The sequence below is a fragment of the Stegodyphus dumicola genome, chromosome 6, assembly GCF_044657685.1.
Source record: "Stegodyphus dumicola isolate Sdum_Otavi_A_Nest chromosome 6, ASM4465768v1".
NCBI lineage: Eukaryota > Metazoa > Arthropoda > Arachnida > Araneae > Eresidae > Stegodyphus > Stegodyphus dumicola.
In genome coordinates, this window is record NC_140773.1 from 198,604,273 (window position 1) to 198,626,544 (window position 22,272).

The 22,272-nt window shown below is 29.0% G+C and overlaps 1 protein-coding gene across 2 annotated transcripts in view; it reads left to right on the top strand.

Moving 5' to 3' along the window:
• LOC118199660 (uncharacterized) overlaps positions 1–21,520 on the top strand; it is a 102,405-nt gene extending 80,885 nt beyond the window's left edge. For both annotated transcript variants that reach the window (XM_085819327.1, XM_085819328.1), the window contains exon 9: positions 1,731–21,520. In XM_085819327.1, the coding sequence (XP_085675453.1) occupies positions 1,731–2,224 (494 nt within the window). In that variant the 3' untranslated portion in view covers positions 2,225–21,520. The remainder of the gene's footprint in view (positions 1–1,730) is intronic.
• Positions 21,521–22,272: the final 752 nt, after the last annotated feature.

The window sequence follows — 22,272 nt, forward strand, 5'->3', positions numbered from 1 at the left end:
CAGTCCTCGTCGGATAAACTAGATGCAGTTTCAGAATGAAATTCTTCATCAGGCTAAGTTTCTGAAGCAGAATTATCATCAAAAAGACTTTCAGCATCGCTTCCCTTTTAGATATTTTCTACTAACTCTTCTACGCAACATGATAAACAAGTCAGAACAAAACTATCCAAATGAAGTAAAGTACATTTGTGCCTACTGAAAAATAAACTTTTTAATATAAGCAAAATGTGCAGATATGTGGCATGCAAAAATTCCAAACAGATGTTTTTTTCCCCCTCCTCACCTCCCCACACACTATGCAATCTTCCTTACCAAAATATACTTGTTTGTCTGTCAGCAAACCAGAACTAGTTTAAAAAGTCATAAAAATGTTGAAATGTATAATTTTCTGGATACAATCAAAATTACCAAAAGCCATAATTCTAGGTATAAGCAATAATATTATTGAGAATAATTACTTAAAATGAACAAAAAAAGTATGATGTAATACTCGTAAGATTTTAGGAAAAGTCACAAAATATCTATTTCTACTCTAAGTTATAAATAAAGAGGTAAAAAAGGTTATGTTCAATTAAAATGGAGATAGGGTTGAAATGACCATTCCCATAATTTTAGTGTTAAACTGATCTAATATGCAGAAATATCCCAAATCCAGAATTGTTAAAATTCGGAGAAGTCTGGATCTCAGACTTTGTGCTGTAATATCCATATATGAGTATAATCTTATAAATGAAAACATAAAGAAATTATAGTGTTAGAATACTGGTGAGAATATAACCAAATAATTGGTCTTTCACCAAGTTATTTGGAATGTGCTGAGAATCACTTGAAAATATTGATATTCTCTTATTTCAATCTTTTATGGTAACATTTACTATATATCTTAATATTTTTAGAATAAAGGAAAGATTAATTTTGATAATATTCTTAGTTGTTGTATGAAATTTTGAAGTAAACAATCAAAAATTTTTAATTAATCACACTTGATAATGAAATCATAACATTTGGCCTTGGAAAACCAAGGAAATTAAATTTTAGTGAGAACCCTATAAGAATTCTTTGTGTTTTTATAGCTCTTCAGTTTGGTTCAATTCAGCTCATCAGTTGCATGATGTTTGAAATGAATATGGAATAATCTTCATTTGGCCAGTATAAAAATAATTGGCATAGCTTTTACTTTCATTGATAATTTTTCTTGCGATAAAGAAATTGTGCCTATTTCTTAATGTATTGTGTTTGATTATAGAAAAGTTGATGTATTATTGAACAAAACTAATAAGTCAGAATATTAATGTGCAATGAAATTATAAAAAAATTAGATAATTTAATACTAGTACTCTCTGATTATCTGCAGACCTAAGAGAAATTAACAACGTATTTGCAACTTTGTAAATTAGCCTTTACAGCTGATAGGTATTGTTCTGGTCATAAATAATAATAAGTATTTTGTGAAAAAAAGTCTGTGTAGTTAGTATTTATATCCTTATAAATTTGCATGTACTCAAACACATATGTGATAAGTGCATGCATAATCTTAAGTCATGCACGTATGTATCACATATTTTGAGGCACAACAGATAAATAAAGAGATATGTAACCACCACAGATATATAAAGAGGCACCACAGATGAGTTAAAGTGAATGTCTTATGTGGATAAATTTAAATCATAATTTTATTATGTGAATTTGTGAAATTTGATAAGTAATGTGTGCATTATTATACTTTTCAGGTTCCCAAATAAATAATGGTGCTCACCATGGAGTTACATCAAGTCTAAAACCAATTACGTCAAATCCTGTAAGATCTTTACCGCATATTGCTGGAGTGGCTCATGTTGCCCATGTTGTCTCACAGTCCCCTATAACTGCTCCTGTGGGACAAATTGTAACTCCAGGTAGCCATGTATCTGCTGTAACTCCACTGGTGGGGTCTGTTTCGGTGGTATCACATACTGGAGCCGTGCACCAGCAGTCTCTGGGAAAAGTTCTTGCTTCTCCTGTTTTGAAATCTGTGAATCAGATTAACCCAATTCCAATAATTCAGCAACAATTTTTACAACAAGTCTCTGTTGGCTCTTCAAGTCAGCCTATTGTCAAACCTGTTGTAGTTGTAAGCATGCCTAGTGTTGTACCAACAGGTAATATGTCCTCCCTAACACCTTCTTCACTTGTCACAATGAATGAGCAAGCTGGTGTTGTTCGTGGATCAGTTACTCAAAAATGAAACTTTTTTTGGAGGGGAATGAACCTTGTTTACAGCTGTAGCTGTGTTTCATGTACAAAACTTGTAAATCCTGTTTCTGTATTGGAGTCTTGTAGTTATAGGTTGGTTTAGAATGATTTTCATGTTACATTTTCCATTTGTGGTGAAGTGGTATGCATGTCCATAATTTTAGGGCTTTCTAAATATAAATAGACATTGAATTATTTAATTATGTTTTACACTGTTGGTCTCTATAAAATTTTAGTGGGTTCTTACATAAAGGAAGAAAAGGAAGGCAGTTGCTTTTAGTAATAATGATTAGAATATTTTTAAAACTGTTATGCATTTTCATAATCAATACTTTAAGTAAAAATTTCTGATTGTGAAATAATTCATTTCCATTGCCTTCATTTATAGAAAACATGTTTTTATTGTCTTCAGTGGTAATTTTTTTTTAATAATCATTAAATGGACGCAGTTTTTATGAAGTTTTATTGCTGTACAACATACTGTTTTATTTAGCATTTTATGTATATTTTCATCTTTCATAAACAGTATTCATGTACTTTTTTTTTTTTTTTTTTTTTTTTAAGGAGTTGTAAATTGCTTTAACGCTTTGAAAATGAAACACATTTTCTTTTCATTATTAATGAAGTTCCAATAGAATACAGCCTAAACATGTGTTTTTAAAAATATGTATTAAAATCAAAGTGTACCAAAAGACCATGTTTGCTATTGAAATTATATAATTCTCTTTAAATATTTCTTTTGCCAACTGAGAAACACTGTAATTGTTGCCAATTGATGTACAATTGGAGAGGGGTGAAGAGAAGTAATGTGATAAGAAATATAGGCATTTCCTTAGATTAGTTAGAGACTGGGAAATCAATAAAAAGATTATATATTTCCCATTATGTCTGATAAATGTTATTTTAATATATATATATATATAATGGAATTTTTTAAAGAAAGGAAGGTAATATACCTTGCAATCCAATAGCTTTAATCATAATTCTTTCTTTCTTTCTTTCTTTTTTTTTTTTTTAAGAATACAATTATATTGCTTCTGTTTTTAAATGAAAGTAATATCTATTGTTACCATCTCATTAAACGAAGTCTTTGCTGTGACATAAAAGTAAAACTCCACTTAAAAAAGAATTTCAGCTTTTAAATCTCCAGTATGTTTCTGCATTTCTTTTTTAAATGTAAAGTGGTTGTAAACAGAGAAATATAACAAAATTTAAAAATATTTTACTGTTTGAGTAAAATGATATATACTTTTCTCCTGTCTTTATATTTATATATAGTAAAATTTCATACTCATTATAAAAAATTAAACATGAAAAATGTGACTCTCATATGACAAAATTGACAAAGATATTTTATTTCAATTTGTTCAAAATTTGCTATATTTAACATCGTTTTGAATTTGCATTGAAGGGTCAGTTAATAAATAAATTAAAATAATTTGAGGTAGATTTTGTCCCCTTAAGTGAAATTCTATCATATTCTTTTGTAATTACTAGTGTTTTTATTTATAATTTTGTGATATTTGGTTTGCCAAAAGAATTTCCACATTCACACACAGTAATTTATAAGTTTTCAGAATCTAAAAATATGTTATTAATAGTTTCATGAAGGTTTATTACTTTAGAATGATAATCTGGTGATCATAAAAAATACATTAAAGTACAAATATATATATATATATATTTTAAATTTTTGCAAATAATATTACAAGTTGGCTATGTGCTAATAACTGAAGCCTCCTAATTGTTCTCTAAAACAAAAATTGTTTGAGATTCTGTGAATAAGATCTGCATTTTTAAAAATTTGTATTGATCCAATATTTTTTGCAATATAATCTGCATAGAAATGCTCATCACGTAATTACTTAGTATCAGGAGCCTTTTTGTAAATAATATTTTATTTTTAGTTATGTACAAATACAAAGAGTTTGTTCTTCAATTTGTGTATGGCTCCTAAATATAATGTTGAAATATCAAAAATCTCAGTTAACTTTTGTTGTACCAGAGTCATATATATATACATTATGTTTTATAATGAATACAAAATTTTCCTAAATATAAATGGACTGGAGAAATGTGTAAAAAGTAACATACAAAATGAATTTTTTAAAACTTAAAACTATGAGACCAGGAATTTTTGATTCACTTAAAAATATTTTTTTAACTGGAAATACATATCAGTGATTAATGATTATGAAAACAAGGCTAGATAAGGGCATGTTGTATGTATATTACATATATTTTGCATGCATTTACGTATTTTTCCATATATATATTTGAATTTAACAAATATTCGTTATTCGTAAAAAGCAAATTTAAAATATATATATAAAATAATTAAATAAGTTTTACTAGTGATCTGTTTTGCCACAGCTAGCACCAGAGCCATGCAATTTGTGCAGCTGCACTGGGAAGCAAAATTTATGGATAATAAAATTTTAGGATTTATGAAAGGCACTGGGTAACAGAATTTGGGGGGGGGCAGCAAAATTTTTAGATTTTAAGAATTCAAGCAGGGAAATTTAGGACTTTCACTGAGGGGCAAAATGCATAATGATGACCCTGATTATAAGGTGCCAGAAACCTATTTTAATTATGATCGTAAATGTTGTTGTAATAGTAAAATAACAGTTGTTGCAAAATATTGTTGAGAAGTCCAGATAAAATGACTTTTAAATGATCAGGTTAAGCAATGGACTTTTGTAATATCAAAATTAATAAAAGATCTTATACATCCATTGGCAACAACATTGCTTTATCTTGGATGGATTTTATTGCAAATCTCTCCAAACTGTTGATGGGAATTAAGAAAAGGGATTAATTTTTATTGTTTAAATTTTATTGCAATTGATTTTTTTTTTTTTTTTTTTTTTAATCTGTATGTAGCCCATAGCTAGGTGATTTAGCACTCAAAGTGTTAATTCATAAAAAGATAAATATTTAAGTGTGGGAAAGCTATGCATCATAGAACATGTCACCAAATTATAACTAGATTAAATCAATTCTAAATATATTTTATTATTTATTTTAATTTAATCTGCTGTATTTTCATCCTGCTTTAGTTATTTTACTAGACAAATGTAGAGAAAAATTATGCTTTTTATTATATGAATTTTGGTTGTTGTTATAAAGTATTTGAATTTTAATGTTTTTACATAATCTGAGCTAGTAACATGATTAACTGTTTTTAATCTGCAATTTTTTAATCTTTACTTCTTGTATAGCAAAAGGATTTTTCAAGCAATTTCTGATAAATATATAATTCGAAATTTAAGGTTATGTATATTTATTACATTTTCAAGAATAGTCTCTAAATTTTTGCAAAATTTACAATTTTAAATTAGCAGATTTAACAGCTGGTAACTTTAAAAGTAACCCCCCCCAAAAAAAGAATAAAATAAATAAATAAATAAAATACATCTAACTTTATATAATGATACATGATATTAATTTTAAAATACTTCTTTTTAATGTTTCCTTACATCACTTGAGTAGGCAAATGAATACTATATGGGGGATTTAGAGCTTTTCCCTCATCTCCTAAGTCACCTGGCTTATTGTTGGTGAGTGAAAAAGAATCATGTTGAAATCTACATGTTATTTGAATAAAAGAAGTTGCTCTCCATATTAAACATTTACCCATTTGTATATAAGCATTCTATATTGCACAGCTTGCATAGGGAAAAACCCATCCCTTTTTGTTGGATGTAGTTTCCGATGACATCTTTCCCAATATGCTTAGGAACACTTTGGCATAATGATGTTTAGACAAGATTTCTGTGGTTTTGTTTCACTGAATGACGTTGATGATTGAAAATGTTCATTTCTTTTCTTTAGATAATAATGCCAGATGAAAAATATTACATACAGATGACCTTCTGGTTTCATGGAGTTAAAAATTTAATAAAATCACCCATAATAGAAGCAATCTTAAAAAAATGCTTAGGTGATGTAAATAGCTTGTTTGTGAATCTTGCATCTTCTTAAACAGAAACTATAGACCTTAACATATGCTTTGATTTCATAGGTAAATACAATATACTATTAAGTACAGTACAAAGTTCATAATTCGGACTCTTCGGGACTTCAGCGATTCCGGATTTGGGATTTTTCCGGATATTAGATCATCAATTTAAATCTGGTAAGATGGCATGCAGAAATTATATAATTATAAAGATGAAATCGTAATTTATGAAATAAAGAGCAATTATGATCTAAAGGGTATCAAAATTTACAAAAACAAAAACAACAACAACAACAAAAAAAAAAAAAGCCTAATATTTATTTGTTTATTTTATTAAACATTTCTTTCAATGTAAGTTGTTTAAGTTGTTTCATTTTTGTGCTAATACTTTCTCTTTAATTCTATAAACAGACATAATTTCTTGTTCAGTTACAAGTTCCACTCTTCAAGTACTGTAATTGCTGTGTCGAGAATACTGACTAACTTGTCAATCGAAGCTTTTTCATTTTCAATAACCTCTCTGTCACTTTCTTCACTATTGGTAGTCATATTTTCTGGATCTAGAACCATACTACAGATTTCGCTGTCCGTTAATTGATTGATGATTGGGGTGTTGTCATCGCAATGAAAAACTTCTGTTATATCATCTTCATTTTCTTTACAAAATCCATTAACTGGAAAATTCACCTTTAGTTTGCGATATCCAAAAACCTTCAAATTCGCGGCTTTCATCTTCATCATCCTCACCATGAAATATGGTAGCTGGCCATAAATTAATTATGCCAAGCACTTTTTAATGTATCTGGAGACACATTCTTCCACGATCTTCTGATGCTCCACACAGCATATTTTATGCTAAAATATTTAAAATATTCTTGAAAATAGTCTTGCCCTTTTTCAAGAAATTTAAGATGGATTTTAAAAATACTAATTTATATTTGCATTTCAGCGCTTGCACTATTCCGATATCCATAGGCTGAATGACAGATGTACAATTTTGGAGGGAAGAATAATGCAGATACATTATCTTTCGCTAAAACTTTAAATGAAGTATGAGCCAAACAGTTGTCTATACAATCAGGACTATTTTTTAATCTTCCCTCGGGTATATAATAATTTTCAAACCAGTCATATATTAACGCTTGTGTAATCCATACAGTTTAATTTGCATGATATATGGGAAAGTCGTTACTCCTTTAAATGCTTGAGATTATGCATGTTTTTCAATTACGAAAAGTTTGCATTATAGAAAGCTTCTCATCCCTTAATTTTGCTGCTCGGTGCTTCTCCAAATTCCAAAAATTTTGTCTTCCCTAAATTCTGCCGTCCGGTGTACGACATATTCTGCCGCCACTTCTGGGTTTATGGTGAATAACATATCAGTTATTCTTAATTAAAATAGCACTAAATGTAATCTTTTGGCCTGTGAGTTTCATTAACAAAATCTATTTTTAGCATATGAAAAGAAATTTACGTTGAATTTTTCCTCGTCAACATTTCTTAGAGCATTTAAAAATCTGTAATCATCACCAAGCATAATGTGAGCATAAAAAGTTGCCATACTCTTGTTATTCAATTATTAATGTAAAAAAAAAGAGTTTAGACATTACTGCATGAGTTATTACTGAAGCTGTCATGTATTGATAAACATGCGGTGATGAAAGCAAAATATAATAAATAATGACTTGCCAGGTCAGCATCAGGGATATAAAATAGGTAAATGTTTAGGCTTGAGATGTATGCCAAGCAGACACTCAACTACAAAGCCAAATTAGTAATCTCATAAATTTATGCTTACATGATTAATTTTCCATGATTATATGATCCAAAACATGATTGTTTTCCATAACAAGGTATTTTATTTAGTGCCTAAGTGAAATTAAGAATCGGAATTTTTAAGTGAAAATCTCCACGTGTTTTATTATGGAAGGAAAAATCGAATGTGCATGCGTTAAACATACCCCCAAAAAAAAGTTTTGGGTTTGAGGTCCAGATTTTAAATCATTCCGAATATTGTATGTCCAAATTTCGGACTTTGTACTGTATATATTTTTATTACTTTCTGATTATCCATTTCCCTACCCAATGAAAAATTGACAACTCATTTGTGACTTAACTAATAACCCTAATCTCAAATCATCTTCATGTATCATAGGTACTTTTCTACTCATAAATATTAAAGAGGAACATTTTATAAAAAATAAAATTCAATGAAAAAAGAAAAAAAATTATATAGCCTATATTTTCATTTTTATAGCCAGTGGATACCTTATGATGCCTAAAAATATACAATATATACTGTGATGAGGTTAACTATACCATGTGTACTCAAACACCTAGATTTATATGCTTGTGTGGGGTGGGTATTGTAGTGGATACACTCCAAAATTTTCCAAAAATATCAGTTTTACATGTTGAAACCAGGATGTGTTTCATCAGAAACTGGCACAGCCCTGGTGTACCACAGTTTTTTACCATAATTCTTCAGTACAGTAATACATTATAATGAGAGGGAGGATTAATGTAAGCTGATAGAATAATATTAAAAAATATGCTAGTTCCAGAAACATAATCTATATTATGTATTGAGTCACTACAAATTAACAGGAGAAAGGAACTGTTGAACATATTTTACAGTTTTCGAAAAATTTACATAGAAAAGAAAAATTTAAGGTGCTACTTTGGTAGACGGTTGCACGGATTTTTGGCGATTTACGTTGGCGCAATTGTTGGCGGGATTTTTACAATCGTCAGCCATCTTGAAAAACGCTGTTTTTACGCATAGTAAAGTATTCGAAACTTAAAAAAAAAAAAAAAAAAAAAAAAAAAAAAAAAAAAAAAAAAATATCGTTAAAAGTAATGGATTAATTTTTTGTTGAAAATGTCGTTTTTTAAGACGGCAGGCAAGTGTAAATAAATACATTTACTATGAGTATAAAATACTAAAGTAAGGCTATTATTACTTTCATATCGCAAAAAAGAGAATAAAAACACCGTTATAAAAACATTGTGCCAACGTTTAATTAGATTAAAATATTACTGAAATTGAATATCGAATTAAAAACCATCCTACCAACATTTAAAAGAATTAGAATATTATTAAATTCAAATACTTTAAAATACGTTATATAAAATATAATTAACATTAAAACATATGTGACAATAATTATCTCAGCAATTTTTGAAAATAGTGTATTAATTTTTTAACAAAAATTGAACTATACAATTATAAAATAAAAAAAAATATGTACTTACATTTTTTTGAGTATTGATAAGTACCACAAAAAAATCGAAATCATAATTGAATCGGCTCTTTTAACCATCTTCATCTGTTATCCACATATCTCGCACTTCATTGAAGAAGCAATTAGCGAAATTTCCTCTGACTCTATTAACAATTTTAAAATAAATCTTTGATTAGGAAAGACAGGTTGGCCAAAATAAGGTCTCAAAGGGCAACTTTTTTATTCCAATACCAATAATTCTTGGTAATTACCAATAACAACATTGTTCTTCGAAACGGAGATATCCATTCCATTTGAAATCTCAGGAATTCGAAGAGATGAATAATAAAATTTTAAAATGGCGCGGTAATGCACAAAATATTCAGTAACCAATCACAGAACTGATTACGTCACGCATAGAATTAAAATTATTTAAATAATCATTCATAATAAAATCATTTTTAAAACAAATGCAAAATTAAATTCTATTTTAATATTTAACAGCCATAAATAATGTTTAAAACATTAGAGTAAATTTATAAATATTAATAAAACCAATTACTTTTTTAAGTAAGGTGATGTCATTGATTACATCATCCACAACATAAAATTATATAAAATATTATAAACAACAAAATTTTCATTTCAAATAAAAATGTGAAATTAAATTGATTTTTAATATTTAGAAGCCATAAATAATATTTAAAACATGGAAGTTATGCATAATAAAACGCATTATTTTTTTAATAAAATGACAACAAAGTACCGGTTACCATAAATAACTTATCCAGCAATGGGTTTACCATAAGTTGTATTACTCGCCAAAAGAAAAATCGCCAAAGTCCGTGCAACCGTCTACCAAAGTAGCACCAAATTTAATATACAGGCAATGACAGAATAGCTTTTTGCTCATTAATTGCAGAAAAACCCTGGAGGAAAGCTTTCATGTAGAACTTTCTATGGAAATTAAGCCACATTCAAATTACGTGTAGGAAAAGGATCAAACAATTTGACAAGAAACAAATCCATAACATAACATTCAGTGGATAAGACACCTGAACACTAGCAGTGTCCAGGTGTCTTAGGTGAGCAATTATTAATCAGAGATGATTTTTTACTATGTATTGAAAACGTATTTTAATTTTCCAAAAGCTAATATATTCTATACAAAACTTCTCATTTATCTTTACATATATATGCATGAGTGCCTGCCTTTATGCATATTTGTTCATTTGAACAAATTTTCTCAAGTATAGATTCTCAAATCTAAGTCTGCAAACATTAAAACATCTTAAAATTTATTCACAGTTGAGTATTCTTTCATATTTCTAGTGTTATGATATCTTCAGTGAAAGAAAAAAGTGCATTTAGAGTTCATTAACAATACATTTTGAACAATGTAATACATGTGTATAAGAAAAGAAACATTCCTCTCTGATAAACATTTTTTTTTTTTTTTTTTTTTGTACAAGATACAAAATGTTACACATTAAAAAATCGGCAATATACTAAACAATTCGGGTATACGCATCTCTATTTCTCCTTCCCAAATCTACAGAAGTCTACCTTTAAAACAGAATTTTACTTTTTCAGACTGACTACAAATATCATGAATTTAGTTTGTTTTATATTAGCTGCCTCCTTTCTGCTATTTGTGAAAACTTATTTGTTTTTTTGCTTTCAAAGTTTTGCATCTGCAGAGAATAGATATATAATGAACATAAAATAATGAAATAATACAGATGACAGATACCCTTAATATGAAATGTTTCTATTCCTCAAGAATTCTATTGGGAACCTTTGCACCCAACATTAATTTACATTTATGGAATTAGTGTACTAGAAGAAGTTATAATTAATTTCTTAAAAAAAGATGCATCATTTATATTAAATTTACCTTACAGCATTGCTACAAGAAATGTAATCTCATAACACAAATACATCATACTGCATTAAAAATAATATATTTGTACAAAGACACTGCATGTTTTATGTTAAATTCATCACACAAGAGTGTTCCAAGAGATGTAATCTTATGACAATACAAATAGAACACACTTTGTCAACAATAATAGTCTTTTTGATGTGCCATCAAAATGTAAACAAATGATATGAAGGTATTCTCAAGCATAGAGGAATGATATTCTAAGCTATATCCAATCATAAGAATGATTTTTTTTTCCTATGTGCCTGGCAAGATACAGAATGGTTATATGCTACCCAATGCTGTACTCAGTAATAACTTAGTTTAATATATTCACTGAATATGGATTGAGAATTTGGTCTGAATGCAAGGTTCACAATTTTTCTCTTTTAAAACCATACTGTCTCTTCTTCCAAAGCACATTTTAAACAGTGTTTATATGTTATTTAAGATTTGTATCCAGGGTATTCAATTTTGGGAGAGCTTTATATAAATGTAATTGCAATATGGATTATTATTATTTTCAAATATTATTTACTTACTGCAGTAAAAAACTGTATGTTGTTATTTTACATTTATATAAAATTGTTGCTTGTCAGTATTTATTTTGGGAAAATATCGAAAAATCCATTCCCGATTTCATAAGCATTAAATGTAACTGTGAAATATTTTTTATGTTGTACAGTCAAAAGTCGTTAATCCGGACTCGTCGGACTTCGGCGATTCCGGATTATAGATCATCAGTTTAAATATCGTAAGATGGCATGCACAAATTCTAAAATTAAAAATATGAAACCGTATTTTAGGAAATAAAGAACAATTATGATCTAAAGGGTATCAAAATTTACAAAAAAAGAAGCTTAATATTTATTTGTTTACTTTATTAAACATTTCTTTCAATGTAAGTTGTTTCGTTTTATGTGATAATACTTTCTCTTTAATTCTATAAACAGACATAATTTCTTGTTCAGTTAAAAAGCTCCGCTGTTCAAGTCCCATAATTGCTGTGACGAGAATACCGACTAACTTGTCAATCGAAATTTTTTCGTTTTCACTAACCTCTCTGTCACCTTCTTCGTGTCTTTATCCATTTTTTGCAGCAATTCCACTTTTTGTTTGACGAACATCGAGACATACTTTCGTTTTGCAGATCCTTTGGGAGCTCCAGAATCGGAAATTGACATAATCGAAAGTTCAAGTTTACTTTTATAAAATTGCTCTTACAGTCTGCAAAAAATAGTAAGCTGCATCCAATTCGAAGATTAAGCAATAACGCAAGCATCAACATTAACTGAAATAGATAATTGTATAATTTTAGCTTATACCGTCCGTTATACGTTAAACGCGCACGCAAAAACGTATTCTGCACTTGCGCACACGCATATGCGCCTTTACGCGCACGCGTAAACACCTATGCGCATGTGTCAACGCGGCGCATGCGCAGAAAGTTTTTAGCTTTGAGGTCCGGATTATGGGTGTCCGAATTAACGACTTTTGACTGTATTTTGTTAAACTGCAAAAGGTAACTATTTTATCTTTACATGCGTTTGTGAAGAATATCCTTCTTTTTTACATATATATAAAATTTTATCAAACTCATTCTTACTTGTCATATAGTGTAGTAAAGAACTGCATTTCTATTATTATAGCTTCTGCACAGCCTAAATTGAACCCTATTTGAGATATGATGGCATTAAGGATTTCATATTTTAAAAGAAACTGAAGTGTGGAAATGAGTCATTTAATCCCTTGCTTAGCATTTATTTATTCAAAGCTCTGAGTATATTTCACTTTTATTAGTATAACATTAGTTGTTTATCCTCTTTCCTCACATATTCCCCCTTCCCCTAGTTTTTTAGTGCCAGATACTGAAGAATTTAAAAAATATTTGTGTAATTTTCCTCTTCAGTGTGTTCATAGAATGAATTTCCCTACATTTTAAAATGGATTCCTCCATGTGGCAAATGTCTTCATTTTATTCACAAAGACAATGCAAATTATTAAAGACAATGCAATTACCTGCGAAATTCGTGCCAAACTTTTCTCTTCTAACTTTATGCCAGCTTCGTACAAGAAATGCCCAATCGCAGCAAAGCAAAACAAAATTGCAAACTAACATTCGGTTTGCAGTTTTGCTGAGTCAGCTACACATTTACCTTCTCTAATTATTTATGGATGATTTGAGGGTTGAAGAAATAATACAGTCAAAAGTCGTTAATCCGGACTCGTCGGGACTTCGGCGATTCCGGATTATCGATTTTTCGGGATTATAGATCATCAGTTTAAATCTCGTAAGATGGCATGCAGAAATTCTAAAATTAAAAATATGAAACCGTAATTTATGAAATAAAGAACAATTATGATTTAAAGGGTATCAAAATTTGCAAAATGAAAAAGCTTAATATTTATTTGTTTACTTTATTAAACATTTCTTTCAATGTAAGTTGTTTAAGTTGCTTCGTTTTATGTGATAATACTTTCTCTTTAATTCTATAAACAGACATAATTTCTTGTTCAGTTACAAAGTTCCGCTGTTCAAGTCCTATAATTGCTGTGTCTAGAACACCGACTAATTTGTCAATCGAAATTTTTTCGTTTTCAATAACCTCTGTGTCACTTTCTTCGCTATCGGAAGCGAATTATAATGACGAGGAACTTGTTTTAAATCATATCAAAGACGGAGCATATCGAGATGAAATACTACATTTGGTAAGGAATTATAAGCCAAATAAAATAAAAACATCTGCGCTGAAGATAAGGATAGTGCTGACAGATCAACTTCCAATTCATTACGCGCCCGCCGAGCAGCGTGAAATTGATAAACAGATTTCGGATTTCAAAACATACTTTCGCTTTAGATCCTTTACATATTAACAAATATATATCGGAAATTCTATTTGATATAATCGAAAGTTTAAGCTTACTTTTATAAAATTGCTCTTACAGTCTGCAAAAAATAATAAGCCGGATCCAATTCGAAAATTAAGGAACAACGCAATCATCAACATTAATTGAAATAGATAATTAGATAATTTTAGCTTATACGTCCATTATACATAAAACGCGCACTCGAAAACGTATTCTGCACTTGCACACACTCATATGCGCAGTCGTAAAAGGTCTTACGCGCACGCGTAAACGCCTATGCGCATGTGTCAACGCGGCGCATGCGCAGAAAGTTTTTAGTTTTGAGGTCCGGATTATAGATCATTCCGAATTATGGGTGTCCGAATTAACGACTTTTGACTGTATTGTGTTAATTGCCGACTACTTTTAATTTGCTCTGTTATAACCACATCTTTTGGAAATTCATATATTCATATATTAAAATTTTTTCTCTCCATTTTCAAATGATAAAATTAGTAAAAAAAGGGGGAAATACATGAGAAAATATGGTATTCAGATTTGATATTAAAGTATTTTTTTGATAAAAATGGTGAATAACACCAGAATGAAATGTTCTGCTTTAGATTTACATTTTTCGTAATGGCTGCCAGGGCTGTGGAGTCGGTAGGGAAAATGACCGACTCCGACTCTGATTCCGACTCCTGGAATTTTAAAAGACTCTCACTTCGACTCCCTCATATGTATGTAAACATATACACATGGATTACAGCTTATTTTTTAATATAAAAAAAGTAATAGATGCTACAGGAAAAAAAAAAAAAATGATGGCATAGCAAATCTTTTATAGTTCGGCAAGATCTCCTTTGATAAAGACCATAGATCCAATTTGATGAACTTCAGAGCTGAGAAGAGTTTTTCTACACTGACTTGAGTAGGAGGAAGAGCTCTTAGGGCTATTTCTTTTAACTTTTCAGGCTAAAATTTTCAGAAACATAACCCTGAGGGTTTTTAAAAACCTTCTTTTAGAAAAAGTTCTAAAAGAGGTGTCTTGCAAGAGCAATCATATTTCTAAAATTTCATCAATTTTGGGAGTTCTTGCTGCTTACCTAGATTGTAACTAAATGAAGCAGTTTAATTAATAATGGCAACTATGTCATCCATTCTCCTCCCTTATATTTATTTATTAATATGTCAAAATAGAAAATAACTGTTTATTAATGTATGTAGTCCATAAATAAAATTAATAACTCAGTTTTTTTTTTTTTTTTTTTTTTTTTTTCAATTCACTTTAATTTCATTTCAAATTCAAACTCTCCAACGTAAACTGGAGTCGGAGTCGACATGTTTTTTAGTGACTCCAGCTCCGACTCCTTTTACGCAGAAATCTGCTGAACTCCAATTCTGACTCCATGACTCTCCAATCCAATTCTGACTACATTCTGAGTCCACAACCCTGATGGCTGCACAGTTTTAGTTATTTAAAATTATATCTTTGATTTTTGCATCTAGAGGTATACAGTAGCAGTGTTTAATAATTATATAAGCTTTACATGCTCAGGTAATTGTTAAACATTGTTATGTTTTACTAAATGCATCCTATTTACTAAATGAGTCCTATTTTCAACAAAAATTACTCATTTTAACATATCAGTTTTTGCCTAGATTTACCTTCCCCTCTCAAAAAGTGTAGGGTGCAGTTTCATTTTTAGATTAGTGTAGTTAAAAATTGCTCAATAACTAGTTATAAATGTATGAGTTAGTATAAAAGTCCATTTAATTATATTACTGAAATTTATTGCAAATAAAATAGAAATAAGTAATTGCATAGGCTGTATTGTATTTTATTATGGCACTGGATATTTTAGAGGCTCATTATTTTACAACTGGCATATGCTTATATAGTGGGTATCTCGTTAAAGAACCTCCTTTGACCTCTGCTTCATTATAAGTATATATTGGTATAATACATAGATGATCAGTATTTACCCAATCATCCATATTCATGTATGGGTATCAGTTCTTACTACAGCAACAAAACTGTTCATGGAAATATTTTTACCCATTTCAGTGTGATTTAGTTTGTCATATAGACTTAATTTGGTCATTATCATATAACCAATTTAAATATATCATCAAAATTCCTTAATTATTAGTTTTCTCATTTCCTGTTTGCAATGTTGATAATTGATAAATTGATATTCAAGTTGAATCAAGGCATATCATATCTATTTTTGACATCAATGTAGTCATTAGAAATTATTCTCTCTGCTGCTTGTCCAGTAAAGGATACCACTCATGCACTAGAGAAGGGATGAAATGGAGAGAGTTGAAGAAAGGAGGAAGACTGTAGCATATATGAATTCTGTATGATCTTATAAAAGTGAAGAAAATAGTATTTATTCTTGTTATAAAAATATTGATAAATTTATGTTTTGTTTAAATGTGCAGTTGTTAAAGTTATTAGGCATTTTGGTTGTGTCACATATGTACATGCAGATTTTGTATTTTTATTAGCATATATTAAAAATAATTAGCTCGAGATCAATAAGTTTTTAATAATTCTGTGTTAAGATAACTTTAAAACAAGATGTAAAATATATTAATTTTAAAAATATGATTAAAAGTTACTAAAGAATTTGCTGGTTATCTAGCAAGAAAGAAGTTGGTTATCCTTCAGAAAAGTGTGGCATGTAATTAATGATCATTGATTTATTTTATGAAGTTCAAAGTGTTCGATACATTAATTAAAAGCTAAATAAATATTTTATCAAGATGTAATTTTCACTGAAATTAGTAAACAAAATTAATGATGTAAGGATTTTTTCTTGCTTGCTATTTTCCACTTGCACATAGCTGCCAACTCCCCTAGTTTATCATCACGACTTCTGGTATATTACCAGATTTCCTAGTTATTGATTTTTAGCTTGTGCTAAGAAAAATTATGCCCAAGAATAGATTAAATTTAAATTGTGAAAGTCCCATCCCGACTTTTCCCGATATGAAATTTTCAGCATAATTTTTCTTATTAAATTTTATTTAATTTAAATTGTCTTAACCCTTTCCAGCATGCTACCTTTTAAAGTTGGAGTTTTGATAATTAAAAAAAAAAAAGGTTGGCAGTCTAATTAGGCCTAAAGCAGCACACAAGTAAAATTTTGCGAAGATAGCACTAATCGTTTAATTCTGTGGGTGTGCCCATTCTGGGCACACCCACAGAATTACCCCCAGAGTAGGCACACCGATTGAATAGAGCTTCAAGTTAAAAATTTAAAACTAATATAGAATAAGGAGATTAGCATACAGCCAAAAAATAACATAGAGATTTCTTTCCAAACAATTCCTTTTATACCCTAAAAAAATCTGGAAGATTTCTTTGAAAAATGAAGGTCTTAAAAAACTAAACCTGGCTAAAATATATGGACTGGTTTGTGTTGAGTTGCCATATACTATAAATAAAGAAGGTTCAGAGTAACCTATAAATCCTTTTTCATTCAATTTTTCTTTGCGTACAGAAGGAAATTTTAGGTGTCACCAGACCACACATTGTGCCGCAAAGGGTTAATCTATGGTAGACATTCATAGAAACATTTATAAAGATTCAAACAATGTTTAATCAGTTAATATTTGTATTTAACATTGTTTTACATCTGTGAATAGTATCTTAATAAGTTTATACACATAGTAGTATATAAATTATTAATTATTTTTATTCTCTATGATAAAAAGCTCTCCTTTGCTTCTCAGGATTTTCTTGGCATAAAAAGTGTAAGAAAATTGCAAAAGTAAATTGGTGTTAAATATTGATACGTTTAACATTATAATCATATGATAAATAATTCAGTAACCTGAATCATGCATCATAAAATAAATTCAAGTCAGTTTGAAGTTCTTTTGAAATGATGTCACTATGCAGCTTGAAAACCTCCTAGAAACTTCCATTTTTTGCTCAAGAGTATCCCTCTTTTTCAGATTTTAAGATGACAGCTATGCATACAATATTTCAGAAAATTAAATGTAAAATAAAGTTTTCCATATTTTTCCTATTAATTTTTTAAAAAATTAATTAATATTTTTGGTAAGATAATATTTATAAATCAAAGTACCACCCATCCACTTCAGAATTTTTCTTTAGCAGATTCTGAGAGTTGTGAATAGGATAAATTCAGTATGCAAATTAATAGTTAACACTACTTGTTATCATCTTTTATGAAATCAGCATCCTGAGTTAGATTTACAAATTCATGTAAATTGCTATCACAAGGAGCCCCCAAAATCATCAGTTATTTTTTAAAAATTAGGTAACATAGTTCTGTGTTGTTAGATGAAGGTCCTCTAGAAGATCAAATAAGGTTCAATTTCAGGTTCTATCACCATGAGTACTTTTTTAGAAGACCAGAATCATTTAGAAAAGTGAGTGATGGTTGTTTTGAAGAAGGTTCGTTGTGTTTGAATAAATGTAAACCTTGTTTATTAGTGCAAAATTAAATATAAGTAGACTTTGTCTAATTTAAGTAAATATGCTATATCGGAAGGGGGCACTTTTTGAATGTTAACAGTAATGTTTAACAAACAATAAAGAAGTTAATTTACTTTTGTTTTAAAAAAATAAATCACAGTTTTAATTTAGATTTTAGGTGACCATAAATTGGCAGTAGCAGATTACTCCTGTCAGGAATATGAGTTTCGAAGCAGTGCCAATGTGGAGGTGTTTTTTTTTTTTTTCCCCTTCTTGCAGTTTTCACATTGCCATATGACTTCCATGATGATATATAACTTCATTTTATGTCTGTTTTTAAAAATTTTGGTGGAAAGTAAATCACACCTTTTTGGAAGAATGCAACATCTTTATTCTCACATGATAAATTTGAACTTTTTGTTTTTTTAATCCCCCCCCCCCAAAAAAAAATTTTTTTTTCACAGTTCTTGTTACTTGGCTTTGGGTTGATGACATGACGATTAATCATTTATTGCCCATAAAGCTTGCAAGTGTCATGAATATTTGCCTTTAAAGTAAAATAAAAGTTTGATGTATCAATGACAGCAAACATTTTTACTGTATTTCTTTATGGGAATCAGAATTTTGCCTTCTTGTGTTGTAAAATTCTTTCTTGAAAAATGCGATTCCATATCAATTTGTCTAGTTATGTTTTAGTTTATTTGCCTAGATTTCTTAGATGTTACTTTCATTTATGTATTATCACAATTTATTATATCCTAAATAAATAATATGTTTTTTGCATGGCAAAAATCTATTCTGTTATCAGAATTGCATGGTAAGAATCTGTCATTTCTTATTTCTTCACAATAGTTTGAATATCTTTTTATATATTTGTAGAAATTATTTGAATTAATCGTTTGCAACACTTTTATAGTCATTCTTTGAAAAGATTCAACTTTGTCTGCACTAGGCGAAAGTTATTTTAATACAGAAGGAAAAGCAAAAATACTATGCATTAACCAAGCAAAATAATTTTTAAAAATATGTTGGGAAAAATGTTATATTTTGTAGATAATTTTCAGCAAAAGTTGTCATAATAAATAAAATGAAGAATTTCGTCTTCTAAGTTTTGTGTGATTTGAGCTATATATTTTAGAAAAAGTATATAGTTGAACTAATGCAAAAATATTAATGTAGTGAAAAATATTTTGTTGTTTTGGAGAGCAAAATATTTTCTCTTGTCAATATTAAAGTTGTTTACAAGTAGCAATCTTTCTCAGGTTTTTAAATCTTAGAGCAATGAGAATTTGTTGAACATAATTTATTGTTATTGTTTAAATAGTGTAATTTTGTTAGTACTTGGTTAATGAATTTATAATGTGTTATAAACATGTATTATTTATTATGAGTATTTGCTTCTGAAACCTCTGTTTTATTTTTAGCTATTCTTATTGCAGAAAATATAAATATTAAGTTAATTAAATTGTCTTACTCTTTTTATGAGATTTAAAAAAGGGTTTAGATACATTCATTGTTCAAATTTTTATGCTAAAAGGTTTAAGTTTATTGATAGCATTGCAGTATGAGTAGAAAGTAATCTTTCATAATGCAGCAAGATGTTTAAACTTCTGAAGATTGTCATTAGAACATTTGTCATGTCAAGAAATATTCCTCATAGGAAAATCTTTCATTTTTCCTTTAAGAATGCTCAACTTTGATGTTTTTGTCACTTTATACAGAATATCTGTGTGGTTCTTAGATTTAAGGATAGTTTTTTAATAGTTGAAACATTTAAGCTTTTGTATAAAGTTTGAAATGTATGTGCTTGGAATGTGAAAAATAACATACTCTACTTTAAGTATTGTAGATGTTAAATGTGTGTTAGAAGGAAATTATTTCAGGTAATGGTGATTGAAATCTAAAACTGGTGGAAACAAAATGTTTTTCACAGCAGTACAAGCTGATTCTGTGCAGTTTCATTTAATATCACAACATAGTTGCTTACATTCAAAAACATGTAACTGTTTTTTCTTTGTTTAAATAAACTAGAAGAAACAAACATTTATTTATTCTTTTTTTATAAGCACAATAAATACCTCTTGTATAGGTACTGTATTTTAAATATTTGTGTATATTCTTTATTTAGCACTTAACACTGTGATTTTTTCTGGGTTTCCATCTACATCTGTATATGGTATTAGAGCTGTGTTAATCTTGTAAATATTTCTATATATATATATTTATTAAAATTCTTATTCTTGATGAGATTCCCTGTTCATCTTTTTATGAAATAAATGTAACAGCAGCAGGTCTCATCATTTCTGTAGAAGACATTTTGATAATAAAAGCAAATGTTACTTCTTATAAGCCGGTGTGAAAACGCAAATCCTCTTTGGTCATGTCATAAATTTATGTTTTGAAAGTATGGCATATTGCAAGTAAAAGCATTCTCTTTTGTAAATATCTTAAATTTTAATGTGAAATGCTGTTTGTTGCCCATGATGGTTATAAAAAAGAAAAGTTATATGAAAACAAAATATGTGCTATACACTTTCAATATTGTGCTTTAAAATGTACTTATTTATTACTGAGAATGTACTTTCACAACTACACTAAATCTTGTACAGATCCCCCCCACTACTGTAATTTAAAAAGAGAGTGTTTTGTCTGTTGATGTTTGAAATAATAATTTAATGATGTACATTACTTGTTTGAATCTGGCACTTTTTGGAATTATGGTTTATTAGTGTTGGAATTGTACCTACTTACTTTGTAGATTCATTTGTAAATATTCCTGCTTTGATGTCATGCATGTAATTAAAAGTTGCATGCCTGTTCTGTATAATTGCACTTTCATGAACAAAATAAAGCTTTATATATTTCAAACCTTATTTTGACTTCTGCAACTTTTCTTTTCTTTGTATAACTTCATTTATTTAAACATTACAGGGAACAAAAAAAAAAAAAAAAAAAAAAAAAAGAGGCTAGAAAAATGTTAATTTTAGGATCAAGGTACTGTTGATAATAAGGAAGCAGAAGTTACACATACAGCACTTTCAGTCGCCTAAATATGGAGTAAGAAAAACAACGTTGATTTGCATAAATATAATTTTAATAGAAGCCCTTTTAATGATTCAGCATTATTGTTGCCCAGTTGCAGATCAATAAAACAAAAATTTTGAACAAGTTACTTTATAGTTACCTAAGACTTTCTGTAATTAAAAGGGGAAAGAATGCAAGTTGTACCGTATAGGAAGGGAAAATGGAATGAGAAAATGTTTCTTGGGTGAGGAAAACGGGTGAAAATTTGAGTCATTAACTAGTTAGTGTAGAGAGTTTTTTTTATGGAGATGGAAAGTCTCATTTGCTAAGTGAAGAAATTTTTGATTTTGCTGAAGTAAAATAAGATTTTGGTTAGAAGGCCAGCACTGCTGGAGATTAACTAAAGGCATTAAACCCTTAACCGGACCACAAGAACACCATAATTCAATCCCTTTAAAAAAATGCATGGCATTAAATCCTTAACCGGAACAGCTTAATTCAGTCCCTTTAAAAAAAATGCACAATTTGCAAACATATAAGAATAAAATAACAGCCGATTTAGAGGGTATATATATTACCCACCCTCTAATCTATCGGGGGG